The sequence below is a fragment of the Larimichthys crocea genome, chromosome XXI (genome assembly GCF_000972845.2).
Source record: "Larimichthys crocea isolate SSNF chromosome XXI, L_crocea_2.0, whole genome shotgun sequence".
In the NCBI taxonomy this organism is placed as follows: domain Eukaryota; kingdom Metazoa; phylum Chordata; class Actinopteri; family Sciaenidae; genus Larimichthys; species Larimichthys crocea.
In genome coordinates this window covers 18,515,189-18,533,064 of record NC_040031.1, presented here as the reverse complement: position 1 = coordinate 18,533,064, position 17,876 = coordinate 18,515,189, and the positions used below count along the sequence as shown (strand labels likewise).

General features: G+C 39.1%; 1 protein-coding gene across 1 annotated transcript; it reads left to right on the top strand.

The window, feature by feature from the left end:
- The first annotated feature begins 3,108 nt into the window (after positions 1 to 3,108).
- ano2a (anoctamin 2a) lies at positions 3,109 to 17,250 on the top strand. The gene is made up of 27 exons (XM_027272992.1): positions 3,109 to 3,566; positions 3,784 to 4,089; positions 5,503 to 5,598; positions 5,755 to 5,927; positions 6,308 to 6,362; positions 6,450 to 6,501; positions 6,608 to 6,663; positions 6,793 to 6,840; positions 7,564 to 7,628; positions 8,191 to 8,325; positions 8,427 to 8,587; positions 9,068 to 9,150; positions 9,615 to 9,626; positions 10,692 to 10,766; positions 10,880 to 10,936; positions 11,489 to 11,563; positions 11,805 to 12,006; positions 12,649 to 12,760; positions 12,848 to 12,905; positions 13,031 to 13,131; positions 13,227 to 13,390; positions 13,484 to 13,636; positions 13,871 to 13,923; positions 14,296 to 14,474; positions 14,672 to 14,777; positions 15,167 to 15,890; positions 15,993 to 17,250. The coding sequence occupies exons 1-27, from the start codon at positions 3,420 to 3,422 to the stop codon at positions 16,676 to 16,678; spliced, it is 4,134 nt and encodes a 1,377-aa protein (XP_027128793.1). The 5' UTR covers positions 3,109 to 3,419; the 3' UTR covers positions 16,679 to 17,250.
- The last annotated feature ends 626 nt before the right edge of the window (positions 17,251 to 17,876 follow it).

The window sequence follows — 17,876 nt, the reverse complement described above, 5'->3', positions numbered from 1 at the left end:
CGCTGCTGTCGGCTTTGGCACCGTCTTTGTGCGCTTTTATACTCATTTATTTGAAGTATAGCGTTTGTGTGTACTGTGCACCATAAACAAATCTTGACCTAAACCCCTGCTTTTATCAGTTAAATCCCCCGGTGGCTGCAGAGGCGCGTACCACGGTGCTGAGGCAATGTTTTTCCATCCGACCATCTGCGTGCACACAACTGTTGCGCACATGAGCGTTTAATTAAACACATATTTGTCGAATAAGCAGCTCCCGACAACTGCCCGGGGGATTAATTAGTCCAAATGGAAATCAATTAGTTTGATTTAGTCTGTGCTGTTGATGTTGTGTGTCTTGAATTAGCTCTTTAAAAAATGAAAGTTTACAGACAGGTGTGCTGGTTAAGGTGAAAGTTTGCAGCAAAATCCATTCTGGTTCGTCACTGAATTATGAGGTGTATGTTTCCTCTTATGGCATTAGAAAGCAGCAAGTACTCTGTTAAAATTAGCGATGTGTAATCTGCTGTATTCCAGGAGAGACAGTATTAGACAGCTCCCATGTTGCCCTCTGCTCCGTTAATGTTAATGTGAGGGTGCGGTTGAGCTGTCAGCAAGCTTACAGGCCTTTAAGCTCCGCTCTGAGACGCACACTTGGACGCTTTTGCGCATTCCTCTTGTGCCTGTATCCCGCAGTGATCAAAGAGGAATGATAGACAAACATACCAAACATTATGTAGGCCTTAATATAAATACATTAGGTAGTAATAGGTAGGTGTGAACCTACGTAATCAAATATAACACAAAAACACATATGGGCTATGTGACCAATATTGGACCTCTGTTGTGATTTTTGCTCATACTGGTAAACTACCATGTGCAGAAGAGCAATTTTGACAGAAATTCGTGTTTAAACTAATCCTTACTTCATTTATGAAGTTTTGAAATGCAACCTCCAGCCCCTAATATGATAAAATAGATGTTGTCCTGTCTTGCATATAATGACCGCAATGCAGAATACATTATTGACAGGGGTTCTATGCACTTCAACATGTAGTTTTCCCTTTTTATGTTGCAAATGTTTCTGCTAAAAGTCAGAGAAATCACTGGAAAGACTGATTTTATATATAATAACAGGTAGAATGATGATGCCTAGGTGAAGTATTATGACAATACTGCACAGATAATCCAGTTCCACTGTTGTTTAAAATAAAGACGATACATTTAAATTTAGAACTAATTGCAACGCATGGTCGTCTGTGACAGATATTCTAGTAGACGCTTAATTAAAGTGATTAGCATGAGCAGTATAAACATTATTAACAGCTGTAAGAATATCAGCCGTTGAAGAAAAGGTGTAAGTGACTAATGCACCACACACGGAGTGGTGAGAGTATAGAAGATGAGTGATCACAAGAGGGCTGAAAGTGTGAGAAAACATATATTCTGTTGCACAAAATGATGATTGAATTTTATTTATTTATTGCTCATGAAAAAATAAATCCAAAATATATATGGATGGATCCAAGTAGACTTTAGCTTGTTTTCAGAGGCTCGTAACTCAAAAAGGAATGACTGTTTTAAATATCACTGTGTCCTCATGGATTTTACATAACATCTTTGTTGATCTGCTGAACTCTAAATGACTTCTCCATTTCCAGGTCAGATCTATGTTTGCTAACACATGGTAAACTGGGATTATTACCATGTGCATATGTGTAAGGGGATTGACTGATTGACCTCCGTATGTTTTGTCTGTGTATATTGACTGTTAGTGTATTTGCATGTCTCGTGGGTTTCCCCTAGTGTCTCAGGTGGCAGGAACACATATCTGTTGTATGCAGTCTGCTGCATGTCTTTCACCTGCAATAACACATAATGATAGTATATAGTAATTATAGTGATAATGATGGTAATTGGTCATATAAATTCATTCTAAGGCCTAAAACTATATTGATACTGATATTTAACAAACTCATAATAGAGAGAAAAAGTGTCTTTTTTTATATTAAATGAATTGTGTAATTCAAACACCACTTGTTATACATCAAAGCACTGAATTTATAAGCGCATTAACAATCAGTCACAGATGAGAGACTCGTATTGCTCTTAGCTGTAAAGTGTGAAACCTGAAGCAATGGTAACAAAGTCATTCAAGTACACCTGTGACAAACATTTCAATAAAACCTATGTTTAGATTTCACATGACATTTGGGGACTAACACAGCTTCTGAAAGTAGTGCACAGACCTATCATGTCTCATTGTAATGAAGTTAAAACTATAAAAAAAAATATGCAACTGGCACCAGTGTTATTTTCTATTTTGTTATTTCTAAGCACGAGGAGCAGTTGAGAAACTGAATGCAATTTTTCAGAAGATGATTGGTGTCATTTTGTGCACTTTAAGCTTTGTTTCATATTTTATGTTTGTGGATTCAAGCCCAGGGATACACACGTGTTTCTAGTAGTGTGAGACTTAACCATTCAGTTGTCTTGTCATTCTTTATCTCCAAAGAATGAGCCCAGTGACCAAATTACCCCAGCAGATTGTAAACTGTGCCGCTTGGATTGCAGTGTGAGCTTAATCTGAGCCTACAGCTTCATTTGGGTAAAAAAAGAGATGAGGCAGCTTAACTTTGGCTTACAGTTGATCTGGCAGTCTAAAACAGCTACTACGGTGTGATTTGTCAAACATAGTATTTGAAAGTAAAACCTAAAATTGATCTACAAAAAATAACAGGGCACAGGGCATTAACTTATTGATATTAACCACTTTTTTAAAGGTTTAAAGTAATGGTTCCCAACCTGGTGATCAGGATCCATACGAAGGGCCACAAGACAATTGTGAGGGGCCTTCAGATGTTAAACAACAATTTCATTAAATTACAGCTTTAAAGTTGTGTTATTTTTATATCAAAACCTCTTATACACATAGGATAAGCATTATCATTGCATAATAATTTATTATGGAAAAAAAATTCTGCAAAGTGAGGTAGTTTTGTTTTTTTAACTATATCAAACACTTAATAATAAGAAATGGTAAGTTCCAGGTGGTTTTATTGGGATTTCATATTAACATGAAATTCTGATGTTGATTTTCTTAGACCTGTTTTCTACTGCTTGCTTTTTCTCTTGTGAATTATTATTGGATAATTTAACATTTGTAGCAATAACAATAAAGATGATTCATATTAAGTGAAGGAAGTCACTTTGCAATTGGTAGACACACAACCAGTGTGTCCCTTTAAGTGGTCACAATCTGGAAAACTTGGCACAATCCAGTAATTGTTCAAAACAGTTATGATCCTACTGGGAGGAACAGCATCACCATTAACGGAATATTTTTTTTCCAAATCACAGCCAGAGCTGGAAGGTTATCCCAACTTCTGAACTCTTGTTTTTCTTTTCACGTGCCAACAGAGGGATGAAACGGAAAAGAACGTATGCCTGTCACCACAGAAATGAGTGAGCCGTCGTCCCTTCACTCGGTGAAGCTTGTTTCATTGGCCCGATCGCTGTCAGGGCTTGGGTTTGACGCCATCAACGGAGGCCCTATTACCCCACCTGACAATGATGAGCCCCCACTTCCGGTATGTTCTCCACTGAATGCACTACACTAACACCCTGTCACTTTAACATCCTGCAGCAACGTGCCAGCTATCTCTTATCTCAGGTTTCCTCTCTCTGAGCTGTTTCACATGGAGCTTTGCCTAATTGACATGCTCTTACACTATACGACTCTCTAAATTCCCTACTTACTCACTTACCTCATTAATTACCTGTGTGTGCTTTTGTGTGTTTGTGTAGGAGTCTGGCATCGATCTAGGCCCTGGGCTTTTTTTTGCTGATGGCAAAAGAAAAGTGGATTACATCCTTTGCTACAAATACAAAAAAAGGCGGGGATCCAAGGGGCGCCTTTCCATTGCATCCAATGGGAGTATACCAATACAGATAAAGGGGCGATGGGAAGTAGAGGCAGAGTCTGGGGAGGCAGGGGCACCTGCAGGAGAGGTGGAAGAGCCAAAGCTGTCTGATGAGGAAAAGGCTTTGATGAGGGAGGAGTTTGAGGCAGGTCTCCTGGAAGCTGGACTACAGATTGAGCGTGATAAAGAGGTGTGTACCTGCTTTTACAGTGCTTTCACCATGATTATTTTTTCATCTCCTGTACACACCCATAGACATTTATGGGTCAGATCTATCCTTAAGTGATGTGACCACAAATCCTGTGATTGGACAGCTGCCAAACAGGTTGAGGATAAGACTCAGCCTGTCCTTTGAAGCTGGAGGATAAATCTGCATTCAAATTAAAGAGATAACTTATGTCAGTGGCATGTTATAGGTTGATCTAGTAATACTAGTAATATATAATAGAATGATAACAAAGATAATTATGTTTCATGTCTTTTTTCATATACTGTATGACTTGTGCAAGTGTTTGATTTTTTGTATTCTGTTTCTGTGCATGTGCACACATGCATGTTTGTGTGTATCTCCGTGTGTGTGCTTGTGTCTGTGTGTATGCGATGCTTATGTGTTAAAACAGGTGCTGTTTTGGTTGAGGATTAAGTCCGCTGACCGTAAGTGTGAAGCCAAAGGGTAGATTACAGGGCCTTATTAGAAAGTGATCCATTGCTCGGAAGTGTGTGTGTTGGCACATGAATGTACGTGGAGGGTTTGATTTAGCCTGGATGTTTCAGGGTGATGAGAAGAGGGCTGTATCTGCATCTGTCTGTGCCTGTAGCCAAATATAATTAGGCTTATGTTTTGGGAATTGAACAGTAGAGCCTCAACGTGAATATTTAGCATGATGGATCATGGAATGAATATGCCTTTTTTGTTTGTTTGTTTGTGCAGGTGACAACAAGAGTTTACACTAGTTTTCCTCATAAAATTATGTAACAAAATTAATTCTTGCAGTGATTTTGTTTATATTCATTTTGTTTTAACATTAAATTAGAGGTATAGTAGGTGTTATTTGAGTTCTTGCAGTTGTATCTATATTGCGCATGGACTGAAGATTATTTTTTGGGGGGCTTTTCAAGCTTTATTTGATAGAGACAGCTGAAGAGTGACGGGAATGCGGGGAGAGAGAGACGGGGAATGACATGCGGGAAAGAGCCACAGGTCGGATTCGAACCCTGGGGTTCCGCAGCAAGAACTGAGCATTCACACATGGGGCGGCTGCTCTGCCAACTGAGCGAAACGCCTCCCCACAAGGTCGCTTTTAAGTACATATCCCAACAAGTAATAATTATCTGGACTCAATTCCTATACTTGGGAGGATTGGGAGGTACTGGGCTTGAAATAATGGGATTCCCTACATAACAGCCTCATTATAATACAAAGTAGCATACTTACAGGTTTAAAGAAGGCTCGTCTGGTTATCTCAGAGGGCAAGTAGCATGAACCATTGAATGCAAAGACAAAGAGAGTGAGAGTGAGTGATATTATAAAGTTATACATCTAATGTTTTTATGGTTTTATTTTTATATTAACCTGTGTGTTAATATGTGTGTTTATGTGCAGAGGTCAAACGGCATGAGATGTATTCGGCTGCACATCCCATGGTTAATTCTCAGTCGAGAAGCGGAGCTTCAGAAGATCAAAGTTGCTGTGAAAAAGGTCGGCAGTTTCATTTACACATTCTGGTCTTTAATATTCTCGTTTCATGTAACAGATTTTTTTTTAACATTGCAGAACATGTTTAGAATGAGGAGTTCCTATGTCAGAAAGCTGTAGATGACCAAACTGTTTGCAATGTGTGTTTTCTTTGAGCAGAAGTGTGAATTGCGGAAACGGACGGGCATTGCTGGGATATGGGATAGCATTGTGACCAAAGTCAACACACCGTTTCAACCAGACGTCCCGAACTTTGACATCTACAAAGACTCACAGACTCACGTCCATTTCAAAACACTCAAACACCCTTTTATCAGAGACAAGCTCCACCTGTGAGTACCCGAACTGTCACACAAATGTAGTGGACAAACTCACCCACCTTGAGAGTCTTTTAATTCAGTTGTGGTTAGTGATTTAGATAACACCCTAATATCTAAATCACCTGCAGGCTGGGTGCATTTTCTTTTGATTAAAATGAGTTCTCACATAAATTTAATTTCTATTGTTTACACTACTGAAATATAATCCTACACAGGGAGTGAGTAACAAGATATGTCTAATGGTATCTTCCTTAGGTTGACAGAATATTTTAGTTTGTTTGTCAAGGGTGCAAGGGTGAACTCACCACTCATTAATCATCACTTTGATAAGCAAGCCTATTGTTAATATTGAACATTCACAATAAGTTTGTGCTTCTTGTCATTCAATGTAGGTATGACATCAAGTCGACAGAAACTGTATTTGACAATGCAACACGAAGCAGAATAGTGAGTCCTGAAACGCATATCTTCAAATTTTATCTTATGGAATGTTTTAGATGTTTTGTTTGATCTCACATATCATTTGTTATCTAGGTGGCTGAGATTATTTCACGCACTACCTGCAGACAAACTTGCCAAACCACCGGTGAGGTTTAACTTTTTCTGTGGTTTTAATCTCACATTTCATGCTGCCTGTATATGTATGTTAGCGGTCCATGACGGTGTGTTATACTTTCTCTTCATGTCATCAGGCATCAGCTCATTATTGGCTCGGGGTGTCTACGACTCTGCCTTCCCTCTGCATGATGTAAGAACTACTTACAGAACTACTGTTTTAAACTCGCACACAAAAGAAGGAATACTGTAATGCATGCTGTAAGGCATATTGAAATGCAGTGCATCTCACATAAAGAGCTGGTAACTGTTTTCTCTTTAGGGGTCGTTCACAAGGAGAGGAAGGAAAGATCAGCGAAATGACAGACAAGTGAGTTGGGAGGCCTCGAGTGTTTTCAAACAACCCTACCACTAATATAAGTAGAGTCACCAAAAAAGGCAGGAACAGATAACATGGTTAAAAGCCTGATTATCGTTGATTTGAGAACTGATGATAAGCTTGTATTGATCTTGCAAAAATTGGACATTGTCGTCACATGTCACAATACAATCATGACATGATTGATTTTTTGAGAGCCAAAAACTTGAATGTAGGCTCAATGTTACATTAGTGACTACTACGATAACACACCCAAATATTACACTGTATGTTCTACACGGAACTGCCTTGCGTTGTGGGTGTAATGTAGGTGCCATGTGAATTAATTATCTTTGTTTTATGAGTCTGACAATTTTATGCAATGCTACATTGCTCTTTTAAATGTGTGATGTCTTTTCACAGTTGAATGGCAGCAGAAAGAAATTAGATCTAAATGTGCAATGTCAAATTAAATGTAATTGTTGCCACTCGGAAAACAGTCTTTCTGAGTTGTTAATTGTTAGAAATCTCAAAGAGAATCCAAAATTTCCAAAAAATAAAAAATTTGATATGAGATCAAATTTATATGATAAACGAGTTGAAGTAATCTGATACCAGCCTTGTTACAACAGTACATAAACAATCCGTTGCTATGTTGTTTTTAACATTTGTATCCTGTATATATTTAATTATTACCTGTTGATAAGTTGTGTTTTACTGTCGGATGTCCTTCAGCTCCTCCATGAAGAATGGGCTAACTATGGAGTCATGCATAAATACCAGCCTGTGGATCTGATCAGGTACAGAGCATTTATTGCAGACAAAAAGTCTAGCTGTAGCTACAGCTTGAGAGACTCTAACATTCATAATGAGGTGTTGGACTAAGCTGATGATTTTGGTGTTTATAGAGACGCATTAGTGGGGGCTAAATATGTTTGTCCTGATGGTGTTAATTTAGAAAAGGCTGTGGGGTTATTAAAATCAAAAGTTAATTATTAATAGTAATTATTCCCACAGGCTTACGAGTGTGTTCAGCCATGCTGCTTCATATTAAATTAATAATTTATTTGTTCTGAGGATGATTAAAGATGAAAGCTTATGAAGCGTCTAAAATATCATAAAAGTGGAACATTTGACCTGATATTGGCACAAGAGGAAAACTTTTGCAAAATCATTAGAAGTTATCCTCTGAGATCTATGAACTACAACAAATTTCATGGGAAAGCCACTACTACCACAGGCCATGACATGATTGTCACACTATACTTCAGAGCGACCGTAGATCCTGTGGCTTAGTGGTGCAAAAATCTGTGAACTTGCAAATCCAGACAGCTAGTTGATACATTGCATTTATTTTAACAGGAAGTACTTTGGAGAGCAGATTGGGTTGTATTTTGCCTGGCTGGGTGTTTATACTCAGCTTCTCATCCCTCCCTCTGTACTGGGCATCATTGTCTTCCTGTATGGCATATTCACTGTGGATGTCAATGTGCCAAGGTAAGCAGATTCAAATGTATGCATCCTTAGTAATAGTATCATATTATCATCGTACATGTGTTTATGTTATTTTTCATATATTTATATATTTTTAATTTCAGCCAGGAGACATGTGATGACAACCTGAACATCACCATGTGTCCACTGTGTGATGGAGTGTGTGACTACTGGCGTCTGAGTACAGTGTGCTCACTGGCCCGGGCATCGTACCTGTTTGACAACGGAGCCACTGTCTTGTTTGCTATTTTCATGTCTCTGTGGGGTAACTATGCATTCAAATACAGTTTTCTGATCATGTTACAGCAGACATATTATAATAATGAATAGAATCAATACAGCCAGCTATTTTATATGCAAGTGAAGAAATAATTCCTTATTTATCCAAGAAGGACATTTATATTTACATTAACCCTACGCTGCAGGGTTAAGCTAATGTAAAGGTGCAGGGGTGGAGGAATAGGGTGCTACCTGGCATGTAAATGTGCTGTGCGGCAACTTTTAGGACTTCTAGAGGAGTTACAATATGTAAGTGACTAATTTGAAATAGCCACATAAAATATGATTTTATCCTTTAATCCCAATTAGGCAAGGAATGCTGTCATAAAATTGTCGCAAGCTCACTGCATTGCTCACCGCGCACAGAGACACTAATTGTACACTACAAGACTTCTTTGCCTGGTCAAACAAATGTCAGTTTAAAAAAAATTTATTAATAATATTCCTTTTACATGTCTTCCTGTAGCTGCCTGTTTTCTTGAGCACTGGAAGAGGCGACAGATGTGTCTGAAACACACCTGGGATCTGACTAGCTTGGAAGATGAGGAGGTACAAAACTAGATTCAAGAATGCTGTGCATATACAGACACTAACACACATACTATTATTACTATACATATTACTTTGGAAAGGACACAGTCTTTTTCACTCTCTGTTTTCATGACCCCTGTATGTTAAAGCACCAAGTCAGTCAGAGTGGGAGTGTTGACCTCATGGCCCGGGTCAACCATGACGACGTTTGCCTCGCAGATTATCCTTAGTCTCAGAGCAGTGCCATCCCGCTGACACACACATACTGTACACATAAAGTCGTGGACACTTGTGTATACATGCATTAGAGCAACTCTCTACCCTGTAAATGGCTGTAATGGGATTACTCTTCTTAAAGCAGCGCAGTAGCTGTATAATATGACACAGCAGGGTCACAACCTGAGTATTTTCAGCCTAACACAACTCTCTCTTTTTTTATCTGTCTGCCTATCTTCATTTATTTCTGGATCTGCTCCCTGAAGGAGAGAGTCCAGGTGAGTCTAAGTTTCTATACTCATTAAATGTACTCGCATATTGATATCAGAATCTGGTTTAGGAAGCTGTATTTTTTTTGTATTGGTATTTATTTATATTTAGAAGCAACAATATGTTATAAAATACAGTTTACATGCAAATATTATGTGGTTTCACAGTTTCTAATTATTTTTTTATTTATATGCTTTATTTATAGTTTCTTTCAAAGACATACAGGAGAAGACAAAACAAAACAAAATAAAACAAAAAGGCTGCCAGACAGTTCACAAGATAGATTATGTTCAGACAAAGTTGTCGCAATATCAATATCTCCAGACCAAGGAAAAATTACATGAATAAGTGAATCCAATCCAACACCTTACCGCATAGTTCTATAGCCAGATAAGACAGAGTCCTAATTATTTTTTTGTATAGTATGTAAGTTAGTTTGTGGGGTTAGATTGAAATCAGCATATTCTGTTTGTATGTTCACATTTTTGAATTTGTATTTGAGATGAATATTCTGAGATTTCCCTGAAAAGAAGGTGAATAGTGTCTTCTCATTTAAAAAAACAAAATACAATTTAAAAAAAAAAATGTCAGCTCACTCTGAAAATATCCATACTTTTTAGTTAGGATCACATCAAAGCAACATTATGTTGCAAGGCAAAATCTTGAACATACATTGCATACAAAATCTTATTTAAGTAGAACAACAAAACTATTATCAGCAAAGTGTCAAAGTAGAAGTACTCATTAGGCAGTATATTGACCCCTGTCAGTCTGTAGCTGTTTAAAATTAAGTTAAGTCTTTTTAAATGTTGGTTAGTTTGATCTATTACAATGACTCTATAACTTATCTTATTATAATGGATCATATACTTGAATGGAAAACCTTGCTCTTCAAAGTAACTAGAATAAACAAAAAAAATAATTTTCTAAATGTACACATAAGTGCAGTACACTTGAGTAAATGTACTTATATACTTTCCACCACTGACTGCAAATGTCATGAAACAGCCCTCATAAAATAAAAAAAATTAAATAAAATTGTGTTTTAACATTTACATGTGTGTGTGCTGCAGGAGGAGATGAGGCCTGAATATGAAGAAGCTCTCCAGGAGAAAAAAGCTAAGATGAAAGCAAAGTCAAAGAAAAAGGTGTTATACCCGACTGTGTGTGTTTGTGTGTTTCATATACAATTTTATGACTTGTAATACAAACTGTACGCGTGGTTCAATTTTTCTCACGCTATGTTTTTACTCTGTTGCAGTTGAATCAAACAGGAGATGGTGTAAATGGAGAAACAGATCGGATGCTTGCCTCCCAGGTAGCACTGCGCTGTTCTGTGTGACATTATGTGGACAGAGTTTCTGGAGGGAGGGGCAGGGGCTGAGCTGTGAGGTGATTTAAACTTGCCTCAGAGCGAATGTGAACACGGCTTACACTAGTTCAATTACACTACACTCGATGACGATATATGACTGCATACAAGCAAATATTACAGCCCGACTACATTTTCATCATCTACAGTAACGTTAGTACAGACTAACTCCGTCTGCATGAGTTTATGTCAGTGCACAAAGAAGAAACCCCCTTCACCCACAGTGGGTGGTTGAGTCCAAAGCTGCTTACCTGCCTGAGATTAGCTTCAGATTACTGATGGAGCGAGAAAAGGGAGGAGGGAGAGGTAGAAGGGGAGGGGATTTCTGTCCTTTCAGATGACAACATGCACCTGCCAGACAGAAATGTGTGTGTGTGTGCAGAACATGTGCTCAGCGTTACTGCACACCACGCACTGTGCATGAATTAAAGCACGTACCAATGTATGTGTATGTTTTTGTCTTTGTACCAAAGTAAATCGGAGTGTTTCTCTTCACAGTCAGAGCCAGAGTCCCTGGATGTTGAGGATCACCTGTCAGGCTATCTCATCAATGTGTCCGCCATACTACTACTGGTATTGCACTCTGTTTATATTATTGCCTTAGCTGTCTGATCCCCCCTTCAATTAAAATCAATCAAAATCAAATGATTTTATTTTAGATATTAAAACATTAAAATTAAAAATAACGGTCAAAAGAGAAAATCAACCAATAGACAAGAAGAAGGAATATATAAAAATAAACATTTACATGTACGGCATGAACAAATATTCTTCTTGTCATCTAACTCTTTACTGTTGTGTGATGTGTGTTCAGATCTTCGTAACGTTCTCGGCTGTGTTCGGAGTGGCAGTTTATCGCATCTGCATGTTAAGCGTGTGGTCCATGAATCCGGATCCTGAAGCCAAGGCTAGCGTAAGGATGACCGTCACCACCACAGGGATCATCCTGAACATGCTGGTTGTTCTGGTGTTGGAAGAGGTCTATGGAGCGATCGCCGTGTGGCTGACTGAACTGGGTATTGTATTGAATGCACATTAAATAGAAAAGTTTCAATTAGAATTTTAGTGCTTCTGTGTTTTTGCTGATCAAATGTCCAGTTGGAGACCGAATTTGGCAAGAATCTTTTAGAATTAAAAAATGGCATCAAGTAATTTTTTTATTAATGTGAGTGCGGCTCTTGCTTGAGCTTATTAACACCCCAAATAAAAATATGTTGTTAAATAACGTTTGCTAAATGTAGGGACCAGCAACAAACCAAATAGGCATTTAAAAGATATGAAATCCTTAATTTCACTATTGCTTTATACTACATTATGCATTTGTAGGATAGATCAGAGTGACATTTGACATTTTTTCTGTCTTGCAAGAAATTTATCTTAAGCCTAGTGTTTTTCTCTTTATATTTCTTTGTATTGCAGACTTTTAAAAAATGAAATAATCTTATGCTTTTGTTTTTGACATATGGCAATAGTCACAGATAGCTACTATCATTGTACAAACTTTATGATGTTAAATTTAATGCAGTGACCATTGTTTGAATTATGTAGTGATATTTTTTATTTCCACTGTATACATAAGGTACTTTTAAAACACAGACATGATTTAGGAACCAGGAGTTTATATGAGCATAACAACTGTTGTATCTTTTTTCCAATAGAACTTCCCAAGACGAAGGAAGAGTTTGAGGAGAGGCTGATCTTCAAGTCTTTCTTTCTTAAATCCATGAACGCCTTTGCACCTATTTTCTATGTGGCCTTCTTCAAGGGCAGGTGTGTGTCTTTTATAAAATCACTCACTTCCCATCAACATCGGCCTTTTTTAATTATTTCATGTGATCTGGTCTTGTCTTCAAACAGGTTTGCTGGGCGGCCTGGTGATTATGTTTACGTCTTTGGGGACTATCGCATGGAGGAGGTAGGTTGACTAACGTTACTACATTACATAAGTCGTTTATGTGTAGTAGTTAGTCATTTATGTGGACATACTATATATTACATAGTAAATCTGTGTCATGTCAGTAAATAGTTTTTTTTTTATAGTGTGCTCCACCTGGCTGCCTCATCGAATTGTGCATCCAGCTCAGTATGATCATGCTCGGAAAGCAGCTCATCCAAAACAATGTGTTTGAGGTTCTCATACCGTACGTATATGTATATGAATATAGGTTTTTTCACTTTTAGAAACAAAGATTTTTCACAGTCTTTTCTCTGAGTCCGTTCCTCTGTTTTCTTTCAGTAAGCTGAAAAAGATGTACAGAACAATGCAAGAAGAAAAAGTAAAGAAAAGAGCAGCAGAAAATAATGAGGAGAATGAAGAAGACAGTAGACCAAAGCAACAGTTTGACAAAGATTTCACCCTTGAGCCCTTTGAAGGCGTGAGCCCAGAGTACATGGAAATGAGTGAGAGTCTCTTGCTAACCTTTTAATTCACTGAGTCACTCATTACTGCAATCACAGTGTATTTTTTAAATATGTATGTATTAATATTTACAGTAATCCAGTACGGGTTCGTGTCTCTGTTCGTGGCCTCTTTCCCACTGGCGCCAGCGTTCGCTCTGCTCAACAACGTCATTGAGATTCGCCTCGATGCCGCAAAGTTTGTCACGGAGATCCGACGTCCTGATGCTGTGAGGTTAAAAGACATAGGTACAGACGACACACGAGAGCACGTTCACTCTGGTAGCCTCTGTGTGAATGTGAAATAAGCTATCCTGGAACCTTTTAATCACTTTCTTTCTTTTTACTCCACTCTGCCCCTCCATTTTTTGTCTCTTTGTCTCCATGTTTGTCTGTCTTTACACAAATACACACACATACACACGTGAACGGACACACTTTCCTTTCCCTCCTTATCTATTTTCATGCACATGCTATCTCCAGGGATTTGGTACAACATTCTCTGTGGAATCAGCAAGTTCTCTGTCATTACCAATGTAAGTGTGTGAATGCGTCCGTCTACTATGCCCATAAACGTTGACCTCTGGTCTCACTAAAAATGTACATGTATCTCTAGTTGACAGATGTCTTCTTCTTTGCCTTTGTTGGTGCGCTGCATTTTTACATGTTATCACTACCAACTCTTAATCAGTGAAATAACAGAAAACCTGTAGCAGGAATGTGCGTTGCGTCACACAACAGGGACAACATGTAAAAACATGTTGCTGTATAGTGCTAATAGTGGCCCAAAATCTCACTGGGAAGCTTTAAGTCTTTAAGGATAAGGCAGTGAGCTGTTTCCTGTTGTATGTTCCAAAAACTGATCATTACATCATAAACAGATTTCCACTCTTTGTTTATCTTCTCAGGCGTTTGTCATCTCCTTCACGTCAGAGTTTGTTCCACGAATGGTTTACCAGTACATGTACAGTGCAAATGGCACTATGAATGGCTACACAGAGCACTCACTGTCCTACTTTAATGTCAGCAACTTCCCACCGGGCACCGCGCCGACCACCACGCTCATTACCGGAGTCTCCATGTGCAGGTCAGAGTGATTCTCCTAACCTTGACCCCAGATATCCCTTTAAGTCCTTGAGCACAGCGGCTCCCAAACTTGTCTGAAGTTTTCAGAAACTAAAAATCTTTCTAAGAATGACCTGACCTTTCTCTGGTTGTGAACTATGTTCATTCATCAGTTTCCTCCTTGCTAATACTCAAATTGTTTGTGTCTCTGTTTTTCAGGTATAAGGACTACAGAGATCCACCATGGGACCCAGACGCCTACACCTTCTCGAAACAGTACTGGTCTGTCCTGGCTGCAAAATTGGCATTTGTAATATTCTTCCAGGTATGAAAATAATATTTACAATACAGGTTTTTGTTATTATCAGTGTCTTTCCTTCTGAAATCAATAAACACTGTTACACCTATTAGACATGTGGCTTTGTTTGATGGCAGGTGTGCACAGTTTTTTTTTTATGTCTCTCTGTTGTTACTGCTAGCACATTAAGGTAATATAATGGATAAGTAGAGATGCACTGATCTGACATTTTCTCCTTACTCATTGTGATTCTCATTGTGCTCATTCATTGTGCAGCTCGCTAAAAACGGTCTGCAGAGATACAACTCATAAAACCTATTAAACCTATAAATATTTATCCTATAAGTATTAGATAAAAAATAATAGAAAATATTTATCCTATAATACTTTTTTTTTAAATCTGTTTCTCCCTACAGAACCTTGCCATGTTTCTCAGCATGTTAGTCGCATGGATGATCCCAGACGTGCCACGATCTCTGCGTGAACAGCTAAAGAAAGAGAATATGATGCTGATGGAGTTTCTGCTGAATCAGGACCAAGAAGCATGTGGCAGAACTCACACCCCAAGACCTTCCATCTCTTATTTCCCCGCCAACATAGACATTGTAGTGGAGGCACCTCAGGAAGAACAAGACGAGCAGCAAATGAAGGAGGAGGACGAAGCAGAAGAGATTGAAATCAATCTGGATGAACCCAGAAAGAACAACGACAGTGATCCAGAGGTTGGGAGGCCGTTTGAAGAAGTTGTACAGGATGGGCGAGGAGGTGAAAGAGAAGGTGATGGTGGAGAAGTAGAAAGGGGAGAAAGGGAAAAAGATGAAGAAGTGAATGAAGAAGTTGGAAGGGGGGATAATGAGCAAGAGGGAGGAGAAGAAAAAGTGGAAGGAGGAAAGGAAGTGACGGCAGAAGAAGGGAAGGCAGAAGAAGTGAAGGCAGAAGGTGTGAAGGCAGAAGAAGTGAAAGATGAAGAAGTGAAGGCAGATGAAGTGAAGGCAGAAGAAGTGAAAGCAGATGAAGTGAAGGCAGATGAAGTGAAGGCAGATGAAGTGAAGGCAGAAGAAGTGAAGGCAGATGAAGTGAAGGCAGATGAGAATTTTACTGTTGATCTGGACTTCTTCATGGGTGAGCTGGGCCTGTTAGGTGAGTGAAGTAAACTTAATATTCACTTTCTATTTTTGGCTTTTGATCTTCAATTTGGAAACACATGTTTCATCATTTAATTATCAATTTCTTGTTATGCAGATGAAGAACCCTTATCGAGCACAGCTATAGAGCTTCCCCGCTCAGGCTCCAGACAGGAGTACCAGAAAGACCAGGAGCACTCCATCCAGCCACTTCCATCTTCTAAGAGAGGCTCATCTCAGAGTCTGAAGAGCTCCCGGGCAGACATTACAACATCAGATATTGACACTAGGCTCTTCTCACTAATTGCTCCTCCTCCTCCCAGAGAGTCTGGCTCAAGGGCAAAGGCCCGTTGCTCCACCCTGCCTTCCCGCCACAGAGGGGCTGAGGCTTGTTACAGTCTGCCACGACCAAGCCACTCCACCAGCCTCACGAGGTTTCAGCAGGCGGCCACTCTTACTCCCCTGGTTCCTCTGGGCACTTCAGTCTCAGGCTCTCCCAGCCCATTCTCTCCCAGCCCATTCTCTCCCCCACACACACCAGTGTCACCATCATCACCACATCCCCCGCAGTCCCCATCAGCCCAACAACCCAAACCCACAAGTGAACTATTTGCGCTGAAAGGTCCTCCACCTCAACAGCCTCGCTCCAGGGGTAAAGCCCGGTGCTCCACCTTGCCTGCACGACAAAGAGCCCCTGATCCTGAGGAGCCCACCACCAAGCCTAGCCATTCCACCAGCTTTACAAAGCTGGGGGACCGGATCCCCCCCTCCCCCAGTGAACTGAAGCGTAAGAGTCCGGTATGAGGAGAGCTGGAAGACAAGGGAAAGGGACAGAGGGTGGCAGAGGGAGGAGGAGGACTATCCAGATTAGCCTCTCCTGTCTGTGCCTGGAGCCTCACCCCTCCGTCTGTCCTCCCTATCTGCATACATAATACCTGGGGTCTGAAGAGAGACCATCCAGATCAACAGAACGTTCTTTTTATCCTCTTAATCTTCACAGAGATGTTTATGCTACTCAGTGGTTTAGGGCTGAACTATACAAGGGGAGTGCTGGACAATCCAGAGAAAGACTGCTCTGAAAGTCTCCCTGCTATGCCCAAAGAAAATACCACTGGACTGAACTCTTTCTATTCTTTTTTTGTTTGTTTTGATGATTTTTCTTGTTTTTTCTGGTTTGACTTTGTCCACAAACACAGCTCCGTAGCCAACGCTCCTCCTGTTATTTTCAGTCCCACACATGCAGCAGTGCGCCTTGTAGACAAGAGGAAGATGGAAATATATACAGCACAGCTAGTATCAACAGTTATGCTTGTAGATCTACTGTTCATTTTTTAGATGTTTTGATATATAAAAAAAATGTAAAATTATAATAAAAGAAGGACATATTTTTGATATCTGTCTTAACTTTCATGTCGTTGTTTTATGTTGCATTTTAGCTTTGTTACTTTTCCCTCAAGGGCTTTGATTACTGATGGAAGTCTTATTAGATATTATTAGCTTATATTTCACTTATCACTTGAAGAAGAAATGAAAAATATAATAATAATTATAATATTATATAATAATAATTATAATTATAATTTCAGATATAGCAAGCTGAATAAAGTCGTTGACATGAGAACATGAGACCAGCAACAACAACAACAACAACAACAACAACATCCATAACATGTGACTAATGCAAAGTGTAAATCCTCACTGGGAGATGATGACAGTATCAACACTGTTTATCTTGTTGTCTCTGTTGCCCCCCTCTGGTGTACAATGAAACACCAAGAAATTATTTCCTGTCCTGTATTTTAATATGGATGCTCAGTGATGTGTTATTTAACTTTTGTATTAATCTGAAACCTGATATTCAAAATGTTGCAAATGTATATAAAAAAAGAAACCTTCCAGTTGTAATAAATAGCTCAAATTTTTAATCATCCACATAGAAACTGAGCGGGTTAATCGTGACCAAGGTTACTTAATTGGTATAGATATGATTTATGATTAACCC

What these genes read in the sequence shown, in the direction of transcription:
- ano2a (XM_027272992.1), top strand. Translation starts at nt 3,420, where the DNA reads ATGCCTGTCACCACAGAAATGAGTGAGCCGTCGTCCCTTCACTCGGTG. An exon ending in ATGCAACACGAAGCAGAATA is followed by an intron (nt 6,363 to 6,449) that starts GTGAGTCCTGAA and finishes TTTGTTATCTAG; the next exon opens with GTGGCTGAGATTATTTCACG. An exon ending in ACCGGAGTCTCCATGTGCAG is followed by an intron (nt 14,475 to 14,671) that starts GTCAGAGTGATT and finishes TCTGTTTTTCAG; the next exon opens with GTATAAGGACTACAGAGATC.